Source organism: Necator americanus, chromosome X (assembly GCF_031761385.1).
Source record: "Necator americanus strain Aroian chromosome X, whole genome shotgun sequence".
NCBI classification, from domain to species: Eukaryota; Metazoa; Nematoda; class Chromadorea; order Rhabditida; family Ancylostomatidae; genus Necator; species Necator americanus.
In genome coordinates, this window is record NC_087376.1 from 26,178,528 (window position 1) to 26,196,539 (window position 18,012).

At 40.5% G+C, this 18,012-nt stretch overlaps 1 protein-coding gene across 2 annotated transcripts; it reads right to left on the reverse strand.

Moving 5' to 3' along the window:
* Positions 1–21: 21 nt before the first annotated feature.
* On the reverse strand, positions 22–12,888 carry RB195_025565 (uncharacterized protein; the record flags this gene model as incomplete). Of its 2 annotated transcripts, XM_064213777.1 has the most annotated exons (19): positions 22–147; positions 216–347; positions 502–629; positions 695–800; positions 916–1,011; positions 2,235–2,395; positions 2,476–2,582; positions 3,677–3,831; positions 4,113–4,174; positions 5,626–5,778; positions 5,939–6,052; positions 7,784–7,909; positions 8,673–8,786; positions 8,884–9,003; positions 9,066–9,209; positions 11,073–11,222; positions 11,337–11,483; positions 12,571–12,702; positions 12,774–12,888. In XM_064213777.1, 19 exons carry the CDS (start codon positions 12,886–12,888, stop codon positions 22–24), a joined length of 2,388 nt encoding a protein of 795 aa, XP_064069659.1. The 2 variants fall into 2 exon arrangements, with proteins under 2 accessions (XP_064069659.1, XP_064069658.1); XM_064213778.1 differs by lacking the exons at positions 8,884–9,003; positions 11,073–11,222; positions 11,337–11,483 and having other exon boundaries at positions 8,637–8,786.
* Between the last annotated feature and the right edge of the window lie 5,124 nt (positions 12,889–18,012).

Sequence of the window (18,012 nt, forward strand, 5' to 3'; positions counted from 1 at the left end):
TTTTTTTTTCATTAGTGATAGCTATTTCCGGGAACAAAATATCATGACTAGACGAAATCCAAGGACAGCAACTTCAATAAAGGAGAGAATGCAGACACCCATAAGAACACCAAGAAGTCCACCCAAATTAGATATGAATCGATTCAGCTGGAAGAATAATTTAGGAGTATTTGATAAACAGTGCAGTGTATATTTTATTATGTGACATCACTTACATCCATATCAGGGACCTCTGCAAATGCTTGAAATTCCAGACGAGGTAGATTTATCGTGATTAACACGTCATCTTCGGATTCTTCCTTACACGTTTCATAAGAAGTAGCGGAATATTGTGAACAACGTAATGGCTGAATATAATATAATTCACTTTTGCTTTTCATCTACTCATCTGTTTTTCTTTTTCTTCATCTATCATTTTTAGAGATTAGTCTGTTATAGTACTTTGTTTCAATACGTAAATGGTTATAACGTTTTCTTCAAATTTGATTTTTTTTAACATACCGCTAAAACGGATTTCGTACGATGCCATTCCACAGAATATTGCTGATTCACGCATGGTAACGGACATACGCACGATTCCCAGGTTGACGGATCGCCTGCATTTTCTACTGCGCTATCGATACATGGCCCTCAAAGAACAAAAACGATTATCTCTTAATTAAGCAATTAATTACTATAATTATGAGCGTAGTACTTTGAACAAGTTCACATGTTGGAGTATTAGGTGCTACAGGATATCGTGGATCCATACATGAGCATGATTTGAAGATCATATCTTGATAACATGAACGAAGACATCCCTAAATAGGAATTCACCAATCTCAATAACTCATTCCATACCTGTTTGGTAGGCAAAGAAAAAACAACTTTTGTATAAACAAAAGAAAATTTCGCCAAAATGGTGAATTCACTGACATCAGTACTGTACTGTCCTTCATAATAGTAAGCTTTTACTTCGGATGGTTTTTTCACACAAACTCCATATCTTCCGGCGAGTCGAGCATATTTAGTCTGTAATCGTGTAGTGAATTGAAGGAACAGATTCACTGTAGTAGTTTGGTACTGTAGATGTGCGTAATATAGATTATGCATAATTTACGCTGTGGTCCATACTATGAGTAAAATTACTAGGAAATTGTTTATTCTCTGAGTCGAGACAAAAAGAAAAGAAATAAAAAATGAACAAAATAAATGTGATTGCAGACCCATAGTTCATATGTACTTCTATCATGAAAATTGGATTTGACTCTGGAACATATCTTAGAATTAGACTGGATGCATAAACAATTTACTCCAGATTATCAATTAAGGATAACCATGCAAATTCATAGGTGTGATGAGGTATCTATGGTTTATAGTGTAATCTTTTTTATTTCCTGCCTTCCTTAGAGGCAGCATACCACGAGTTAGGATTTCTCAAGGAAAAGAGAGGGTTAGTGGTGTACATTATGGGCATGAGAGTTACCACGTTCAATTCTCTCTCTCCCTCTCTTTCCTTCCTCCTTGTCCTAAGAAGCGCCATGGGAAACGGTCCTCCTGTACTAATTTTCCTACGAACGACCTTATAACGCACGGCATCGGCGAGCGGACAACAATCAATGAAGTTCCTTTAGCTGCCTATTAAAACGAAATCAGTGAATAAGCTGCGTAAGAAATCGGTGCATGTACAACGGTGGTGTAATAAGGTGCATCGTACGAATATTGGTTCAAGAAGACCGTCTCCAAGCTCCTTTTCCAAGACAATTGGGGAAAATTTAATGTGAACATGCTCATATTCTAAGTCTACACCTTCCGATTATCTTTTTGTGGAGAGATTGTAACGTCAATCTATGCAGTTTCTGTGAAGTCCCAAAGAACAAGAAGTTCAGATTACGGAATCCAGAATTGCAGACCTAATGAAGCTATTTACTTCGAACAATGTACAGGATGTACTAAAAGTTGAAAAAGATCTTGTATACTGGTTAGTTGAGTGAGTTCAAATGATACTCTAACATACGAATTTTTCTAGCGTTTTGCGGTGAAAAAGTTGAGTTGCTGTGCTTGTATACAATATTATTAACATTTTAACAAAGTGACTTTTGAGTTTAAAGTGATTTCCCCATAAAAAAAGTTCATAGATTTTCGAATCATAATACTTCTTGATGTTAGATATGAACAGAACAGAACATAAAAATTCCAATGTGGTAAAAATTGAAAATCATTCCTTATAAGAGGAAATATCGGGTAGAACTCACATCACGAATTAAAATAAGGGTTTCACCGTTCGGTTGAGCATTATAACGTACAGACTCGGAGAATACGTACTCATTTTTGTTATGAACAAATACGAGTACGGATGCGGTATCAAACCATGGTACGTACTCATCTGAGCCAACTCTCATCATCACTTGAAGACCTGGATAACAAATTTCGAGAAAAGAAGTTCATGCAAGAAGTTTTTTTTGCATAACGATAGATACAGTGATCTCCACTCACCGCCTTGAATCCCGGATGAACGCATTTTATAATCCAGTGTGCTCGTACGATGATTGAACGTGAAGCAGTTTCCAAGTACAACATCATTCCACAGATGAAGATCACGTCTGAATCGGTGCTGCTTCAGAATTTCACAAATTTTTCACTACATACAATAGATGATAGATCCTTTATTTATATTTCTACATTTTTTAAAACACATTCCTATCTACTTTATATTCTAAGTTTTTAGTTTTGTATGCCATATATTAATGTTTTATTTTGACATTTTTCTAAACTTGTCATTTTTGAGATTGTTGGTCTTCTTTAAAAACATCAGCCCACGAATCTGAGATGGTACGAATTTCAGGTGGAGTATTCGTATACGGGATCGTGGATTATGGAGAGAGGGGTGATCCCGTCCATTCCTCCCTAATTCCCAGGAAAAAACGGCCGAAAGGTACGGCTTCGAGCGTTCCGGCTTCGCACAACGAGTTCGGTTGGAGCGCGCCAGCCGTGCGCACACGCCGCGTCTTCCGGACTGTTTTCTACGGCAATTAGCAAGAAATGGACGGAATCACCCCCCTCTCCATAATCTGCTATGCCATATACGAATACTCCACCTGAAATCCGTACCACCTCAGATTCGTGGGGTGATGCCTTTAAGATTAAAATTCGAACTTTATCCCAGTTGTCCATTTATGTATCAATCGTTTCGAATGTCCTATATTATATAAGAAATACTTCTGGAATCAAGGCTAAAGAGCTAAAAAGCGTGTAATCATCTGATGAAATTGAAACCTCAAAAGTTCTAGGAACTAGCGAATGCTGCGGCTAACAAGTCGCAGAACCAGCTGCAGAATCTGAATTTCAAAGCGACGAAACACAGAAAACTGCCAAAAAATAAAGAGGTGAAATTATAAAGGCAGGAAAATAATCTGCTCAATAGTTTTTCCTAAGAATGAAAAATTCTAAACTTGTAAAGAGCTCAGCTCTCTTCTCTACTTAATCTTTTGATGTACCTAATGTGAAGTTTGGTAAGTTCTGATCGTAATGACCAGGGACTGGAACAACTTCCTTTTGAAGTTTTTTCAAGAGAGATTTGCAGTTGAGAAAGTTTTATAGTCCCGACTGATATCCCGGATTTCAGTTGGAAAAGTCACGATAATTATGTGCCACTTCAATCAGTACATAATAGATAGGCGATTAGATCCGAACATACTGTAGATCCAATCGCTTTTCTTCAAAGGCTGCCCAAATAAACATGTCCTCGTACTCCCAACTTAATTCCGTTCGATTATCACTTTCTTGTAAACCAACAATAAAGGGTACCATATCCTTAATCTGGGAAGGATTTCGTAGCAGATCCTCCAACATCTGGAAAAAAAGATTAAACGAAGTTGGGTCTTTTCATTTAGATGTAGTAAATACTTCCTCAACACTTAAAAGATATCTCTACTATATACGAATTAGATGCTAATTACTGTGACCTTTCATAATTGCTATGTACTACTAGAACTTTGAGAAAGTGAACTGTGTTCAAAGCTAATGAAGTCGAAAAATTTCCTGGAATTTTCCCCCTCTCTCATGCAATCTACGTTAATTCATTTTGTGTGATTCAGAGGATCAAAAAAAAAATCAGCAAAAAAGACACCCACGGGAATCATGTCCAAGTTTACATCTCCATAGACCGCCATCAACACATCTTTGATGAGAACGTCTGAAAAACAAGAAGACAAACAAACACATTAAAACAAAAAATTTTTCAAACACGAGTTGGGTTTCCTTATCAAGGAATTCAGGAGTTCACTTTGTGTTCGTATGCATCTCTCTTAAGGATTTCAGTCGTGTGACATGTGATATTTCCTCCAATTTCTGGATTGCTAACAATTTACTTGGAAATGGATATTAGAGGATGAGAAAGAAAAAATCCATCAGAGACACCGATATCCAGTAGCATTTTGCTTTTCTCATGCTTTACTTATAGTTGAGTCAAAACACCCGAAAACGTAAAAAATGTAATTGCGTAAGCGGGTATACTTGAGTCCGTGACCGAGGAGCTCAGGGTGATGAGAAGAGTGGGGCCAGCGAGGGTCCCACCTCGGTCGCAACCGCTGGCTCCACAGCGCCACTTCGATCGCGAAGCGTACGCGACTGCACCGGTCTTCACTTCGTTTCAATTCATCTTTAATCTAATGGCTTAATCAAACTTTCTCTTCATTAAAAGGATTTCTTTATTTGGAGCGAATTTCAACCCTAAATTTCTGTATATTTATTGAGATTTGTATATTTGATTTAATTCGTAGATCCTGAATATGTTGATCAAAATCATCGCCCCGCTGTGTGAAGCCCCAGGACTTAGTCACTCTAAAGACTATCTCCTGAAATCATTTTTATATTTCCCAGTATTCTATTTTTCACCTTTCTTTTTGTTAATTAAGTTACCTGAAAAGTTTCCTGAAAACAGATTTTTTGTTTGTGTACGATCTTTACTGAGAACAACTAAATGTTGTAAATTTTGCACCTTTTTTTGAAATTATTGTTCTATGGAGCGTCGTATAGGCGCCCTATTTATACCAAATGCAGTCAGGAATCTGAGTTTGCGCTCGTAGCAGGTACGAGTCATATGTCCTTCAAAGTTATACGACGGAAGTTACCCGGATACTGCATAAAGGTGCTGTTGTCAAGGACAATGCCAGAGCTCGAAGTCAATGAAGTCACGTAGAGGGAGCATGGAATCCTTCATAACAACAGTCCTACCGATTAAAGGCATCACTCCACGAATCTGAGGTGGTACGGATTTCAGGTGGAGTATTCGTATACGGGATGGGAGACTATGGAGAGGGGGGGGGGGGTGATTTCGTCCATTTCTTCCTAATTGCCGTAGAAAACTGCCCGGAAGATACGGCTTCAGGCATTCTGGCGCACTATTTTCTACAAGGAGTTCGACTGGAGCGCGCCAGCCTTTTTCGGCGCCGCATCTTCTGGGCCGTTTGTTACGGCAATTAGGAAGAAATGGACGGAATCACCCCCCTCTCCATAGTCTCCCATCCCGTATACGAATACTCCACCTGAAATCTGCACCACCTCAGATTCGTGGGCTGATGCCTTTAAGTCAAGTAAGTCAAAACTGTTTTAAACGTTTAGCATTGAAACATTCAAAGTTCATACTTAGATCACAATATGTGCCAGTCCATTGCGCTGAACATACGCAGGTGAACTCGCCAAATCCTTCATCGCACACTGCCGCTGCATCTTTTGTAACACATCGATTTGGGAACACCTTTCCAGCATCATCTTCATACGGCACACAATCGGGAATATCTGTAATTTCAAATTAATAAGGCTGTAATACATCACGTTGAATAGAAACATTGCTACATCCACCTTATCCGTTCTCCATCCCTTCTTTATTATGTTTGCAGAACAATGGCAACTGTGTTTTTTCTCTCGCACGTTCCAAAATGAGTTTCACTTGACTTACCGTGATCACAGTTATCTCCATCTACTCCATAGATACAGGTGCAGGTATAGTTCATATATCCATCATGACATGTTCCTCCATTCAGACAAGGTGATGAGGCACAGTCGTCAATATCTGAAATTTGAGTGATTTGGTTTTACAAGTCATTTTGCCGCATTTCGTTAAAATTATAAATTATAAAATCACAATATAGTTACAGTAGCCACAAGAATTAATTGGAATGATAAAAACGAAATCACAATGACTAAGTAATTCATTGTAATTAATTGTACGCCCAGACAGCGTGATAACCTTTTTACATAGACTTTTATAACTAAAGTAAATAGTGATTAGGTTTGTTTGTCTCGTCAGATGACATAAAATATTTATAAAAAAAATATGTATTTTTTATAAAATAAAAAATACATATTTTTTTATAAAATGGGGCGGGTGTGGTGTAGCGGTTAGAGGTTCCGCTTCCTGCACAATCGACCGGATGTTCGAATCCGCCCTAGTGCTCACCAAGCCCTTCATCCCTCCGGGGCCGATAAATTGGTACCAGACTTGTCTGGGAGGATAAAAGCACTGACTTGACACATCGGCTAGCCACCGCAAGTCATTGTATAGGCCAGATACACGTTCGTAAACCTCAAACGATTCTGAATTGAAGTGAACGTGGGGGCGCATCCCAAGCGGATTGATTAACGCCAGAAACTTTATCCTTTATCCTTTATCCTTTTTTATAAAATATTTATAGAAACCTGCCAACTCTCGAACTTTTATTTAATAAGTTCTCATAATGCTACGAGTGTACGCATACCACGTTCCCAAATTTTCAACAGTCACATTTTCTGTGGTCATTTTGTAGCTTCCTTAATTTTTTCTTTTACTTTTTGAAGTTTTTTTTTTGATGAATTTTAATTTTTGCTGAAGCTAGAAAGGCAGGAGAGTGTTACTCCAGCGCACACGGAATACAGCATCTTTTGGTTGGTTTACGAGATTGGTTTACGAGGTTTACGAGATTTACATTGAGATGGAAAGATCAAAACACATATGTTACCGGGAAATTAATCGCTACTAAAATTTCTGCAAAACCAACATGTTTAAACTGGATTAGATTTTGGACTGCAAATGTTGTGGATTTAATTTGTACATTTAATTTGTACATTGTTGTACATTAAATTCATTTTTTGCAGTATTTGCTTCAAAACTGCTGTTTTTTATTGTCCAAAATAGATACACCCTTCACCTTTTTCCTCTCCGTTGTTCTCTCAATCTTCCATCTTTTCAATTTTCCATCGAAAGGATGGAAAATTGAAAGAAGCATTAGTGGAACTAGAATAATGGAAATTGGTATTATCTCCTCCCAAAACACTTCTTCAATGTATTGTGAGAAAGTAATACGAAGTTCTGTAAGTGTACAAAAGGGCGAGGAGAAGTGCTCATAAAGAAAATAAATAAAATGAAGTAAACAATAACATGAGGAAAATATAAGAACAACACCGTGTTTCGTTCGTGAAAAAAAAAGATCAGATAGAGAATTACTACTACAAGTCAGGTCTGTGGGATAAGAGGAGACATTGTAGAGGAGAAAAACCTTCCAGCGATTCTGTAAAGATTAACGTTTCGATCAGATAAGACCATAAAGAGTGCTGAAGAGTAACTATCATAAAAAGAATTTCAATGTCAAGGAAACTTTTAGCGGAGCCCGCGAGGGTGAAATAAAATCTCAAACACTGTCAGCAAATAACAGGAAATCCTAGGAATTTTCTTCAGTGATTTTTTTTCCACTCAACCTCAAACTTCTTGATTTACCTAACCTACGTATCGGATTTCGATAATTAGAAGTTGTTAAAAGTTGCTCACCTTCAGAACAAAATTCGCCTGTATATCCTGGAATACATGAACAGACAGTTCCTGGTACAATTCCATTTATTACGGACTGGCAGGTTCCATTTACGCAATTATTGGCGAAATCGCAGGCGCTGAGATCTGAAAAATACAAATCAAATCCCTCCGCTATACATTCGTAACGTAGGGATGGCGTAACGCAGTGCTAGAAGGTCAACATTACATCTACGCAGGGAATGGTTCATTCACAAGACCAACCACACCGTCGATTACTCCGTGAACGACAAATTGGTACTACTATTTGACTGGGTGAACGTGGACAGTGACTTGGGCATTAACTCCTTTAGCGCTAGCGAGTGGTAGGATTAAAACGACATGAAAGACGGTGCAGCTGCGTAAGCGTCTGCGCTCGAAGCGGTGCGTTGGAGACAGCGGTTAGAATCGAGGCGAAGCCATGGCGAACTGCAGAGATGAGTGGCGTAGCGAGGATCCCAACACGATCCCAACCGCTACGCTCAACCGCGCCGCTTCAAGCGCAGCTGCTTACGCAACTGTCCGTTGCTTCATGTCATTTTGACTCTACTATATATGTATGTACGTCATAGTCGCTTGACTACCGTAGCGTTCATGACGTATAAACGCGCATCCTAGAGAAGTTTGCGAAACACTATGGCTAATATCGTATTTCTCCGCCTGCGACGTTGTATCATATGCGCGTTGGTTCCTGTTCAGTCGGATCAGTATGGAATACGCCTTCCTGGCGGTGACGTGTGCTAATTTTCTTCGTTTTTCTATGAATCGGGCACGTGTTTCCTCGCATGCAGCCACTGTGGAGAGCACTTCAGCAGTTCAGGCGCGCGCCACTTACGGTTATGAAATGGTGGGAAGGTTCCCAACTGCTCACCTTGACAGTTACTCGAATGGTAGTATTCTAGACATTCACATTTGTATGTGCCATCATAGTTCTCAATGCATGTTCCTCCATGCAGGCATATTCCCTTCGTGCACTTCAGTTCAACTGAAAACATAAACCTCTCATTATTATTTATTTTATTGTTTTATTTTTTTATTTTTTATTTATTTTTCTGCAAGTGAGATGGTTGAAATGTACTTACATTCACATACTGGTCCGGTGTAACTGCTATCGCAATTACACACAAAAGTCCCTAACACGGTGTCAGCAACACACGTACCTCCATTCAAACAAGGCAAACTGGCACAAGGTGAAGGTTTTTCTGGCCAGAAAATCCTTTAAGTATGGTTGGCGAAAAACAAACAAATCGAACAAAACTCTTACCCTTTGAACAATCGCTTAATTCATACGAAGGACTACATTTGCAAAGGTGACCGCCTTTATCAGGTGGCATATCCACGCACACACCCTGACCGATGTTAGCGTTGCACAATCCAGGATTGCCGTCGCATTCGTTGGGATCGTATACTTCAAAGCTATCAGATTAAGCACAACAACATCGAAGTTTAGATCGCTGTCCAGAAAATTCACTTAAACACCTCCAAAGTTTTATGGGATGCACAGGTGCTCTACTCAGTCATACGGTTATACATGTAAGTAGCATACATTGTATTTGATAGAACTTTCAAAGGGTAAAGAGGCTGCCTAGAGATACCCGAACTACACACGGGACCTTAGCACGGAGACTACAAGAGGGCTCGAGAGAAATGCGACCATGCTTCGTGAAAGCGGTCGTAAGCGCTGTTGTTGGAGAATGATGGATATTGGGTTCGCAAAATCGACTTATAATTCACCTATGACCATTATGTGCTGGACGGGGACGTCTTTATTCCCTAATATCTGCCTCAATTGAATCAAACGCTTTCCTTAAGTCGAAGAAATTGAGATATGTTTACACCTTTTGATCTCTCGACTACTGAAAGGGAAATCTGTCTATGTCCAATTATGTCAAGTACTTCTTGAGGTTTTGGTAGCACATCCATGTTTCACCTAATGTTCTTTCAATCGTGTTTATCACAGCTGTATAGCGCTTGTAGATAAAAGCCCGTAAAACAGATGTTCATGCTTATGCTCATCTTTCTCCTTCTACAACAACGCAGTCTTGTCAATCTTCCACTGTTAAAGGCAGCATACCACGAATCTGGAGTGGTACGGATTTCAGGTGGAGTATCCGTATACGGGGTCGTAGATTCGATAGACCGGGGTGGTTCCGCTCATCTCTCCCTGAATCACTGCAAGCAGCTGGCCCTGAATGTTGTTCTGTACGATGACTTCTATTGCAGCGCGCCACCCTTCCAAGCGTAGCGTTCCTTACTACCTATCGGAGCTGTCCGAACTGATTTTCGACGAATCGCAGGGCGCAGGCGGCGCAAGGGGAGGAGCGTTGCAATAGATGGAGTCGTACGAAGCAGCATTTTGGAGGCGTCTGTTTGCAATGATGCAGGGAGAGGTGAGCGGAACTACCCCCGTCTCCATAATCCCGTATACGTATACTCTACCTGAAATCCGCACCACCTCAGGTTCATGGCATGCTGCCTTTAAGCATTTTGCATTTGACAGGTCACATGTGAATGGTCTCAGATCTGATTCCATCAGAACCATATTTGATACGACTCTTCGTCGACATGATGACATCGTTAGAATAGGAAGGGAAGGATATCTGGAGTATTGCGAGGAAGTAAGTGAACCTGGCTATCGAAGACGTGAGTACAAAGATTGTTGACGCTCTTTTCTGTCGTCCTTCTTGATGCAATGGGCTTTTTTTCTTAAATTTTGGTCCCAGTGGGCAGTATTCTATCATATTTCTTGTAACTGGCAATGTCTCAACGTTCGTAACAAATGTATACCCTGCCTCACCCATTTGGAAGAGGTCCTCTATCATTGTATCATGCTTATTCTTGCAGGGCGCAATTTGTATATAGGGGATTGAAAATGGGTGTACTGTATGTGCACCCAAACATGCGTATGTGAATCCACCGATCTCCACACTAAATGTATGAATCGGTTTGTCAGCGGATTCCAGAAATATATCCAAGTTCAGAAATTGCAAAATAGTCGGACTGCGGAAATGAATAGAACTAGTGAGGGTCCCACCTCCATTGCACAGCACCGCTTCAAACGCAGTACGCTTACGCAACTGCAGCAGAGTTCGGCTTCTTTTGATCCTACTATATTCGTACTATAGACTACAATTATCATGTATGAGTGTATTGTATGAGTGAGTACTGTGATAGAAACTCACACTTCTTTAGAGATAGTCTATATAACATTTTGGTGGTTCTTCAAACTTTTATCGGAATGTTCTTCAAAATAATTGGAGTTTCGACTCACCATCTGGCTCATAAGAGAATACTAAAGCACGTTTGTTCGTTTCTGCACAGATCTCATTTGAATTTGCACAGGCTGTTTTACAATTCGCATCACTTTTAGAATTGTTTAGAGCGGACGACGATGATAAGTAACAGTCTGTCCCAGACAATGCTGCAAAAAAAAAACTTAATGAAAATAGGACGTACCTTACCGTACCCGCTAGTAATTCAGATAGAAAACCTTGTAAACGCCGAAGCCTTCGTCGATTCAAGAGAAATAACTCACTGAAAAAAGTGTATGTAGGGCTATTCTTAGATGTCAAGAGGTTCATGCATTTAGTAAAAGTCATCGCAGGATCGCTCGTTTTGTAGTAGAGTGGTCCTCCCAGCGCATCAGTGGTTGCAAAGCATCCCTTATCCACAGGTGACGAAGCTTGAAAAATATTATCGGAAGTAACACTTTAAACATGGAAAAATGGAAGAGAAAATGTAGGATTTATAGCTCTCTTATCTATCCACTTCTTCACTATTTTCTCTGTACATTCCGGTAAAGTCACAAAAATTGTGATGTGTTTCATTTCAGATTGAGAAACAAGTGCTATCACTGAAGCAATGCATTTTCGGTGCATATTGTAGGAATGCATCAGTGGACATCGAATCGTGAGAAAGTATAGTCGGGTCAATACGACATGAAACACAAGTGCAGTTGATGTGCATTTGCGTACGCGCTCGAAACGGCGCTGTGGAGGCAGCAGTTGGAACCGAGGTGGGCAGTTGGAACCGAGGTGAGCGATGGGTGGTGCCAGCAAGGATTTCACCACGCTCCTAGCCACTACGTTCCACCGAAGCGCCTCGAAAAAAGCCGCGTACGCAATTGCGTACGTGTTCCATGTCGTTTTGACCTTACTATAACAGGATTATGTTGTCTTTGACATAAAAATTTTGAGTACTTGTCCAATTCTGCAAACAAATGAGATCAGAAATAAAGCGATCACGCGTGCCAATTCATCAACATCTTCAGAATTGTGTAAGATAAAATAGTTACCATCAAAGATAGTATGTCGCGAATGTAGGGATCCTTCACGAAACGACACGGGCGTTGATCACGAGTATAAACGCGATTATGCTTAATTCACTCTAATTGTCCTGAGAAACGGTGATGGCGAGCGGCTTAGCGATCAAATTTACCTACGAAGCATGTATCTGCGAGCGCAGACATGCATGCCACGTCTGCTGGTGAACGAAGAATGAATAGGTTGCTGACGCTGTTTCTTCCGCTTGCCGGTAGACGCGGAGCGTACATCTGCGCTTGCAGACGTGGCACGTTGCTAGGTACCTTGTAGGAGAATTCGATCGCCATAGCCGTTATCTATGCCGTATTTCAGAGCAATTAGGGAAGACTGAAGGTGATCACGTAACATACTCGTCATCTACGACCCGAACCCTATATTTTCTGCGAAAAAAATCCCTAACCTCGTTAAATCAGTGTTATGTTGATTTTTCTCTTTGTTCCCACTCACTATAGATATATCTGGGCCCATCGCAAAGGACGTTCTGCCAATCTTCTTCGCATCTGCAATAAAAGTCGGAACCGCCCAGGATTGATTCGCAAGTGCCGTGAACGCAGGTTACACTCTCGCACGGTTCCTTGTCTGTAAAACAAAATCGAAACAGTTCAAATTCTTCGATAGCCTGCTCCATTGCTCAATTTCTTCTTACTTACATTGACATCGGATCCCGAGATATCCAGGAGCACAACCACATGTGTAGTCAACGTTGTTTTTAGTCGAGCACGTGCCACCGTTCAGACAGGGGCTGGTCGAACAAACGGAGGCCATGTCTGACAGTTGCATATTTGAATGTGTTTAAAAAGTAGTTGAAAACACTTCCAGAAGGGAACTAGCAGATTTTTCGCAATGTATATCGCCCGAATGATTGTTTTTTTTCAATGGCAACCATAACATATTATTTACGCTTCTCTAAGGGCAAAACCGATTTCAAAGTTATGTTCGGAAATTCAACGTTTTTGTTGTAACAAAGACGTTTAACGAAAAACATGACTATACATAAAGCGTTCACTCCAGAAGTATGTCTAAACAGTTTGGTCCAAACGACATGGAGCCTGGTGCAATTGTGCAAGCGATTGCGCTTCAGGTGGCACCTCCACGAACTCCAATCGAGATGAACACCTCTTCCCACGTTTCCGCTTACGTAATTTCCATGTGCAACTACAAATATGCAACTACAAATACAAAAATGCAGTTTACAAGTAATGTTGTAAAATGCCCCGAAGATTCTTCTAGACAATCCTAGATGTGCGATTTTATTTTCTTGTCATCATTTTGTTTGAAAATTTCCATAGATTTGTCACAATGTACCATGTGGAGTGATGTTAAAGGCAGCATACCACAAATCTGAGGTGGTGTGGATTTCAAAGGATGAAGAGTTTCTGAGATATCAGGGGGTATTCGTATAAGGTTATGGGAGACTACGGAGAGGGGGTAGATTCCGTCCATTTCTTCCTACATTGCACTGTAAAGAACGGCCCGGAAGATACGGCTTCATTCGTTTTGGCGCACCATTTTGTACAAGATGTTCGATTGGAGCGCGCCAGTCTTGTGCGGCGCCGCATATTCCGGGCCGTTTTTTACGGCAATTAGGAAGAAATGGACGGAATCGCCCCCCTCTCCGTAGTCTCCCATCTCGTATACGAATACTCCACCTGAAATCTGCACCACCTCAGATTCGTGGGGTGATGCCTTTAAGGTGGAGTTTCTATACAGGGTCGTAGGTTATGGAGACAGAGGTAGTTCCGCTCATCTCTCCCTGCATCACTGCAAACAGCCGCCTCCAGAATGCTGTTTTGTACGACGCCATCCATTGCAACGCTCCACCCCTTCTGCCGCCTCCGCCCTGCGATTCGTCGAAAATCAATCCGGACTGCCCCGATAGGCAGTAAGGGACGCTACGCGTGCAAGGGTGGCGCGCTGCAATAGAAGACATCGTGCAAAACATCATTCAGGGGACGCGTAGTTGCACACTTTCGCAGTTAATGACGTCTCAGGGCTAATTTACGAACTTACGACTCACTATCTGCTATAGTCGGGTTGATACTACTTGACACGGTGTGGATGCGAAAAGGACTGCGCTCGAAGAAGCGTCGTCGAGCCAGGGAAGTGGAATCCTCGCTTGCTGCAATCGGACTGCAGATATGAGCTAAGGTCCCACCTCGGTCGCAGCCGATAGATCGACCGCGCCGCTTTGGAAGAAGCCAAACTATGCCAAGTTCCAGCTTCTTTTCGACGCGACGATACATTAATTATCATGTAAAGAATCGGACGCATAACGTTCTGAATGTGACTTCTACGGTTGCGACGCGTCTAGAGAGACACTTTGTAGAGTACTTTTACCATTGTCGCACAATTGAGCTATGCACCGTTGTTGTCGTTCCATTTAAATTGTTAAGAATATCGACAGTTTATTTTTAGCCTTCGATAGATCCCCAAGATCTTCAGAGAGTTCATTTACTTGTGAATCGCGCGAACTTCGGTAAAATTCCCTCGCATGCAGTCTACACTTCTTCATTATACTTTAAAGGCATCACCCCACGAATCTGAGGTGGTGCAGATTTCAGGTGGAGTATTCGTATACGGGATGGGAGACTATGGAGAGGGGAGTGATTCCGTCCATTTCTTCCTAATTGCCGTAAAAAACGGCCCGGAAGATGCGGCGCCGCACAAGGCTGGCGCGCTCCAGTCGCACTTCCTGTAGAAAGTAGTGCGCCAGAACGCCTGAAGCCGTATGTTCCGGGCCGTTTCTTACGGCACTTAGGAAGAAATGGACGGAATCAGCCCCCTCTCCATAGTCTCCCATCCCGTGGTATGCTGCCTTTAAGTTAAAGCTTTTCTGATTTTCTTCTTCTTTTTTCTTAATTTTTTCCCTGTTTTTAAATATAACGAACACTTGACAAGTATGCAACTTCTTTGTTTTATGGACCAACTCAATTGTGACGAAAAAAAACTTGCAAATACGCTCCTAAACTGGATCTATCACAACTCAGAACTCATTTAACAGTCAAATAGTTTTAGTTTACATTTCTGACGTTCATGAAATCATCAGGGAGGTAGAGGTCAAAGAAGCTTTTATAGAGTTCTCTTCAATTACCGTAATTGATTCGTAGAAATGATGGTTGTGAGAGTGATAGAGATGAACATGAGAGAGAAATGAATTAAGCCTTTCATCATTGTTAGTACATTCAAAGTTTGAGTTTTTTTTTTATCCAGTGGACCTGTCACTGACTATTCGGATTTCTTACCAGAATGTATAGAAATATCGAATAACTCACCGAGATCACAGTTAGCACCTGTGTAACCTGGCTTACAATCACATGTGTAACTTCCAGTGCCAGGATTGCAAACGTACATGCTGTTAATTGTTGTTGGACATGGATTAGGGTCGCATGTATTCGCAACTAAATGGAATAAACTCAGTTATATGTCGTTTTTTGACAATGATATTTCCATTTCAGCTTTACGCTATAGGTTGTGATATATCCATTCTTGGCTTCATTATCAAAAATCACATCATTACGCCACCTTCTAGAAATTTCTGGAGACGTTCCTGAAGGCCTGCTTGTGTGTTTTCCCCTTGAAATAGCGCTGCTTCCATTTTACTATAAACACTCGGTATTGTATCTCTTTTCAAAATTTGTGAACGTTCTATGAAAATGTTGGAGTGGACTTTCATCTTTTAACTCATTAACTTTTTTCTTTTTTTTTCTGGCTCTCGAGTTGCACAGTTCAATTTGTAATCGTTCGAGCAGGAGAAAGGTAACAGGAAGTGGCTTACTTGTTTCGCATAAGCTGCCAGTGGTGCCGTTGTTGCAGATGCATTCACCAGAAGGACATGAGAAATAATATTCGTAGAAATAATAGAACGTTTGTGTTTCCACTGGGTCCACACATATACCATAATTCATGCACCCATGTGGAGGATTGTAGGGATTATCCACATATGTTATTTGTTGCCATGATGGTAAACTTGTGAGAAATAAACAAAATAACTTAAGCATGATCAGGTCATCGAAGGGGTGCAACTGAAGATGTTGAGAATTATTAAAAGGTGATTGAATTTCCGTATATCAAAAAAGAACACAGAAATGATACACCGGAGAGTAGGTTGAGGTTTAAATTCTTGAACCTCTTTTTGCACCATACTTGTAAAAAGCAGGTTCGCCTTCGAACATGTTGTATGTACCAGAAGCGTTAAGTCTTCCTTGAATTTCTTGGGGAATTGCTCGCGTCTGCTGATCGATAGGATGGGAATCAATAGGTCGATGGAGGTGATAAGCTTTAGAGAGGTCTTTGTTCTGCTCTTTAAATAGTTTTTTCGTTCGTTTTTCTTATAAATGAGCATGATTAAAGTTGTTCTATAGCCTGATTAGTACAAAATCGTCTTCTGTTAGCATCGTTTCCATCACCTTCTCTACGACCGACATATTGGGCTGTGAAGCTCGCCCAAAACGTTCCACATCAGCTGTACTTGTATTTCGGCAAAATTTGTGCTATTTTACGAAAAAAAAATCGAGAGAGTTGAATCCACATAGAAGAAGAAGACAATTAAACTTATTAGCCAACACTAATAGTGTATTTAGTAATTTTAAACTCACAGTAAACAATAACAAGAGTTCGAGTATAATTCATCACGCGCTTTGTAAGGGGTGTTCAAAGAGTCATTTACTGGTGCAATAGCCATAAAGACGATACTAGCAATTGTTGTTAAACAGTTAAACAAATATATATATATATACATAGCTATGAATATACGTCTATATATAAAAGATTGCGTAAAAATATGTGCACTATGAAGAAAATTGTTTAACTTTATTCCTTTCCTTCCTTCATCGAATCGATGGTGCGGCGGAGGTGGTTAACTTCTAAAAAAATCACTAAATTGTTTATGTTTCGAGCCCTTAGTTCCTTTTCCATTTTCCAAATTCGCAAACAGAGAAGTCTAAGGAATCAAGATCTGGGCTGTTCGCAAGCCACAAATCCTCCTTCAAAAAAGACCCGATTTTGGTCTCCAGGAACTGGATCATTGTTTTAGCTCCATGGGCTGGACCCCAATCATGTTGAAAAATAAAATTGGTATCCATGGCACCACAGCTTTCTTGATGATCTCTTTTTGATATGTCTTCGCATTAATTTTCACGTTTTTATCGATAAAAAGCAACGAAGCCTTACCGGAAGCACTGATGCCGCCCCAAACCATTAAACATTCAGGAAACAGACTCCATATGGCAATTTCCCGCTTACGAGTGTTCCTGAGAGCTTGTTCCTTAGGAAGCAAATGGTGATTCTGAAGGTTTTTAGCCACTTCAACGGCGAACATTTTCTCGTCAGACCAGAGGACATTCTTAATTCGACGGACTTTGACAAATCCCCTAATTTCTTACATTTCTCCTTTCGATTTTGCTTTGCTTGCTCGGTAAGAACTTGTCCGTTTAATAGACGATATCTTCGTTATCCAAGCTCATTTTCTACTTACGCTTGAATAGATTTTTGAGAAATTTTGACCTGTTTGGTCATCTCCTTCAAACTCCGCTCATCTTCTCGGTCAATCCTCCACTTAATGATCCTATGCATTGGTAGGGTGTTGACAGTCCGTTTTCGTCCTCTTTTGGATTTGCACTGAATGTTTCCTTCCTTATTCCATTGGCTTACAATCTTCTGGACGGTTCTTAGAGAAACTACGAACTTAGCAAAAATCGCTGAGTTGTTCATGCTGCTCTTTGCTAGCGGTGCAACCGCGTCGGTACTTGGGCAGCTCTTCCCCATAGCATGATAAACAAAAAATTTATCTTCAAACCAATAACTAAAAATAGATAAGTGTTTTAAAAAGAAAATAAATGCGTTTCACAATGTTCAAAAATGTAGAGTTAGTTAAGCGAAGGAGAGCTCCTT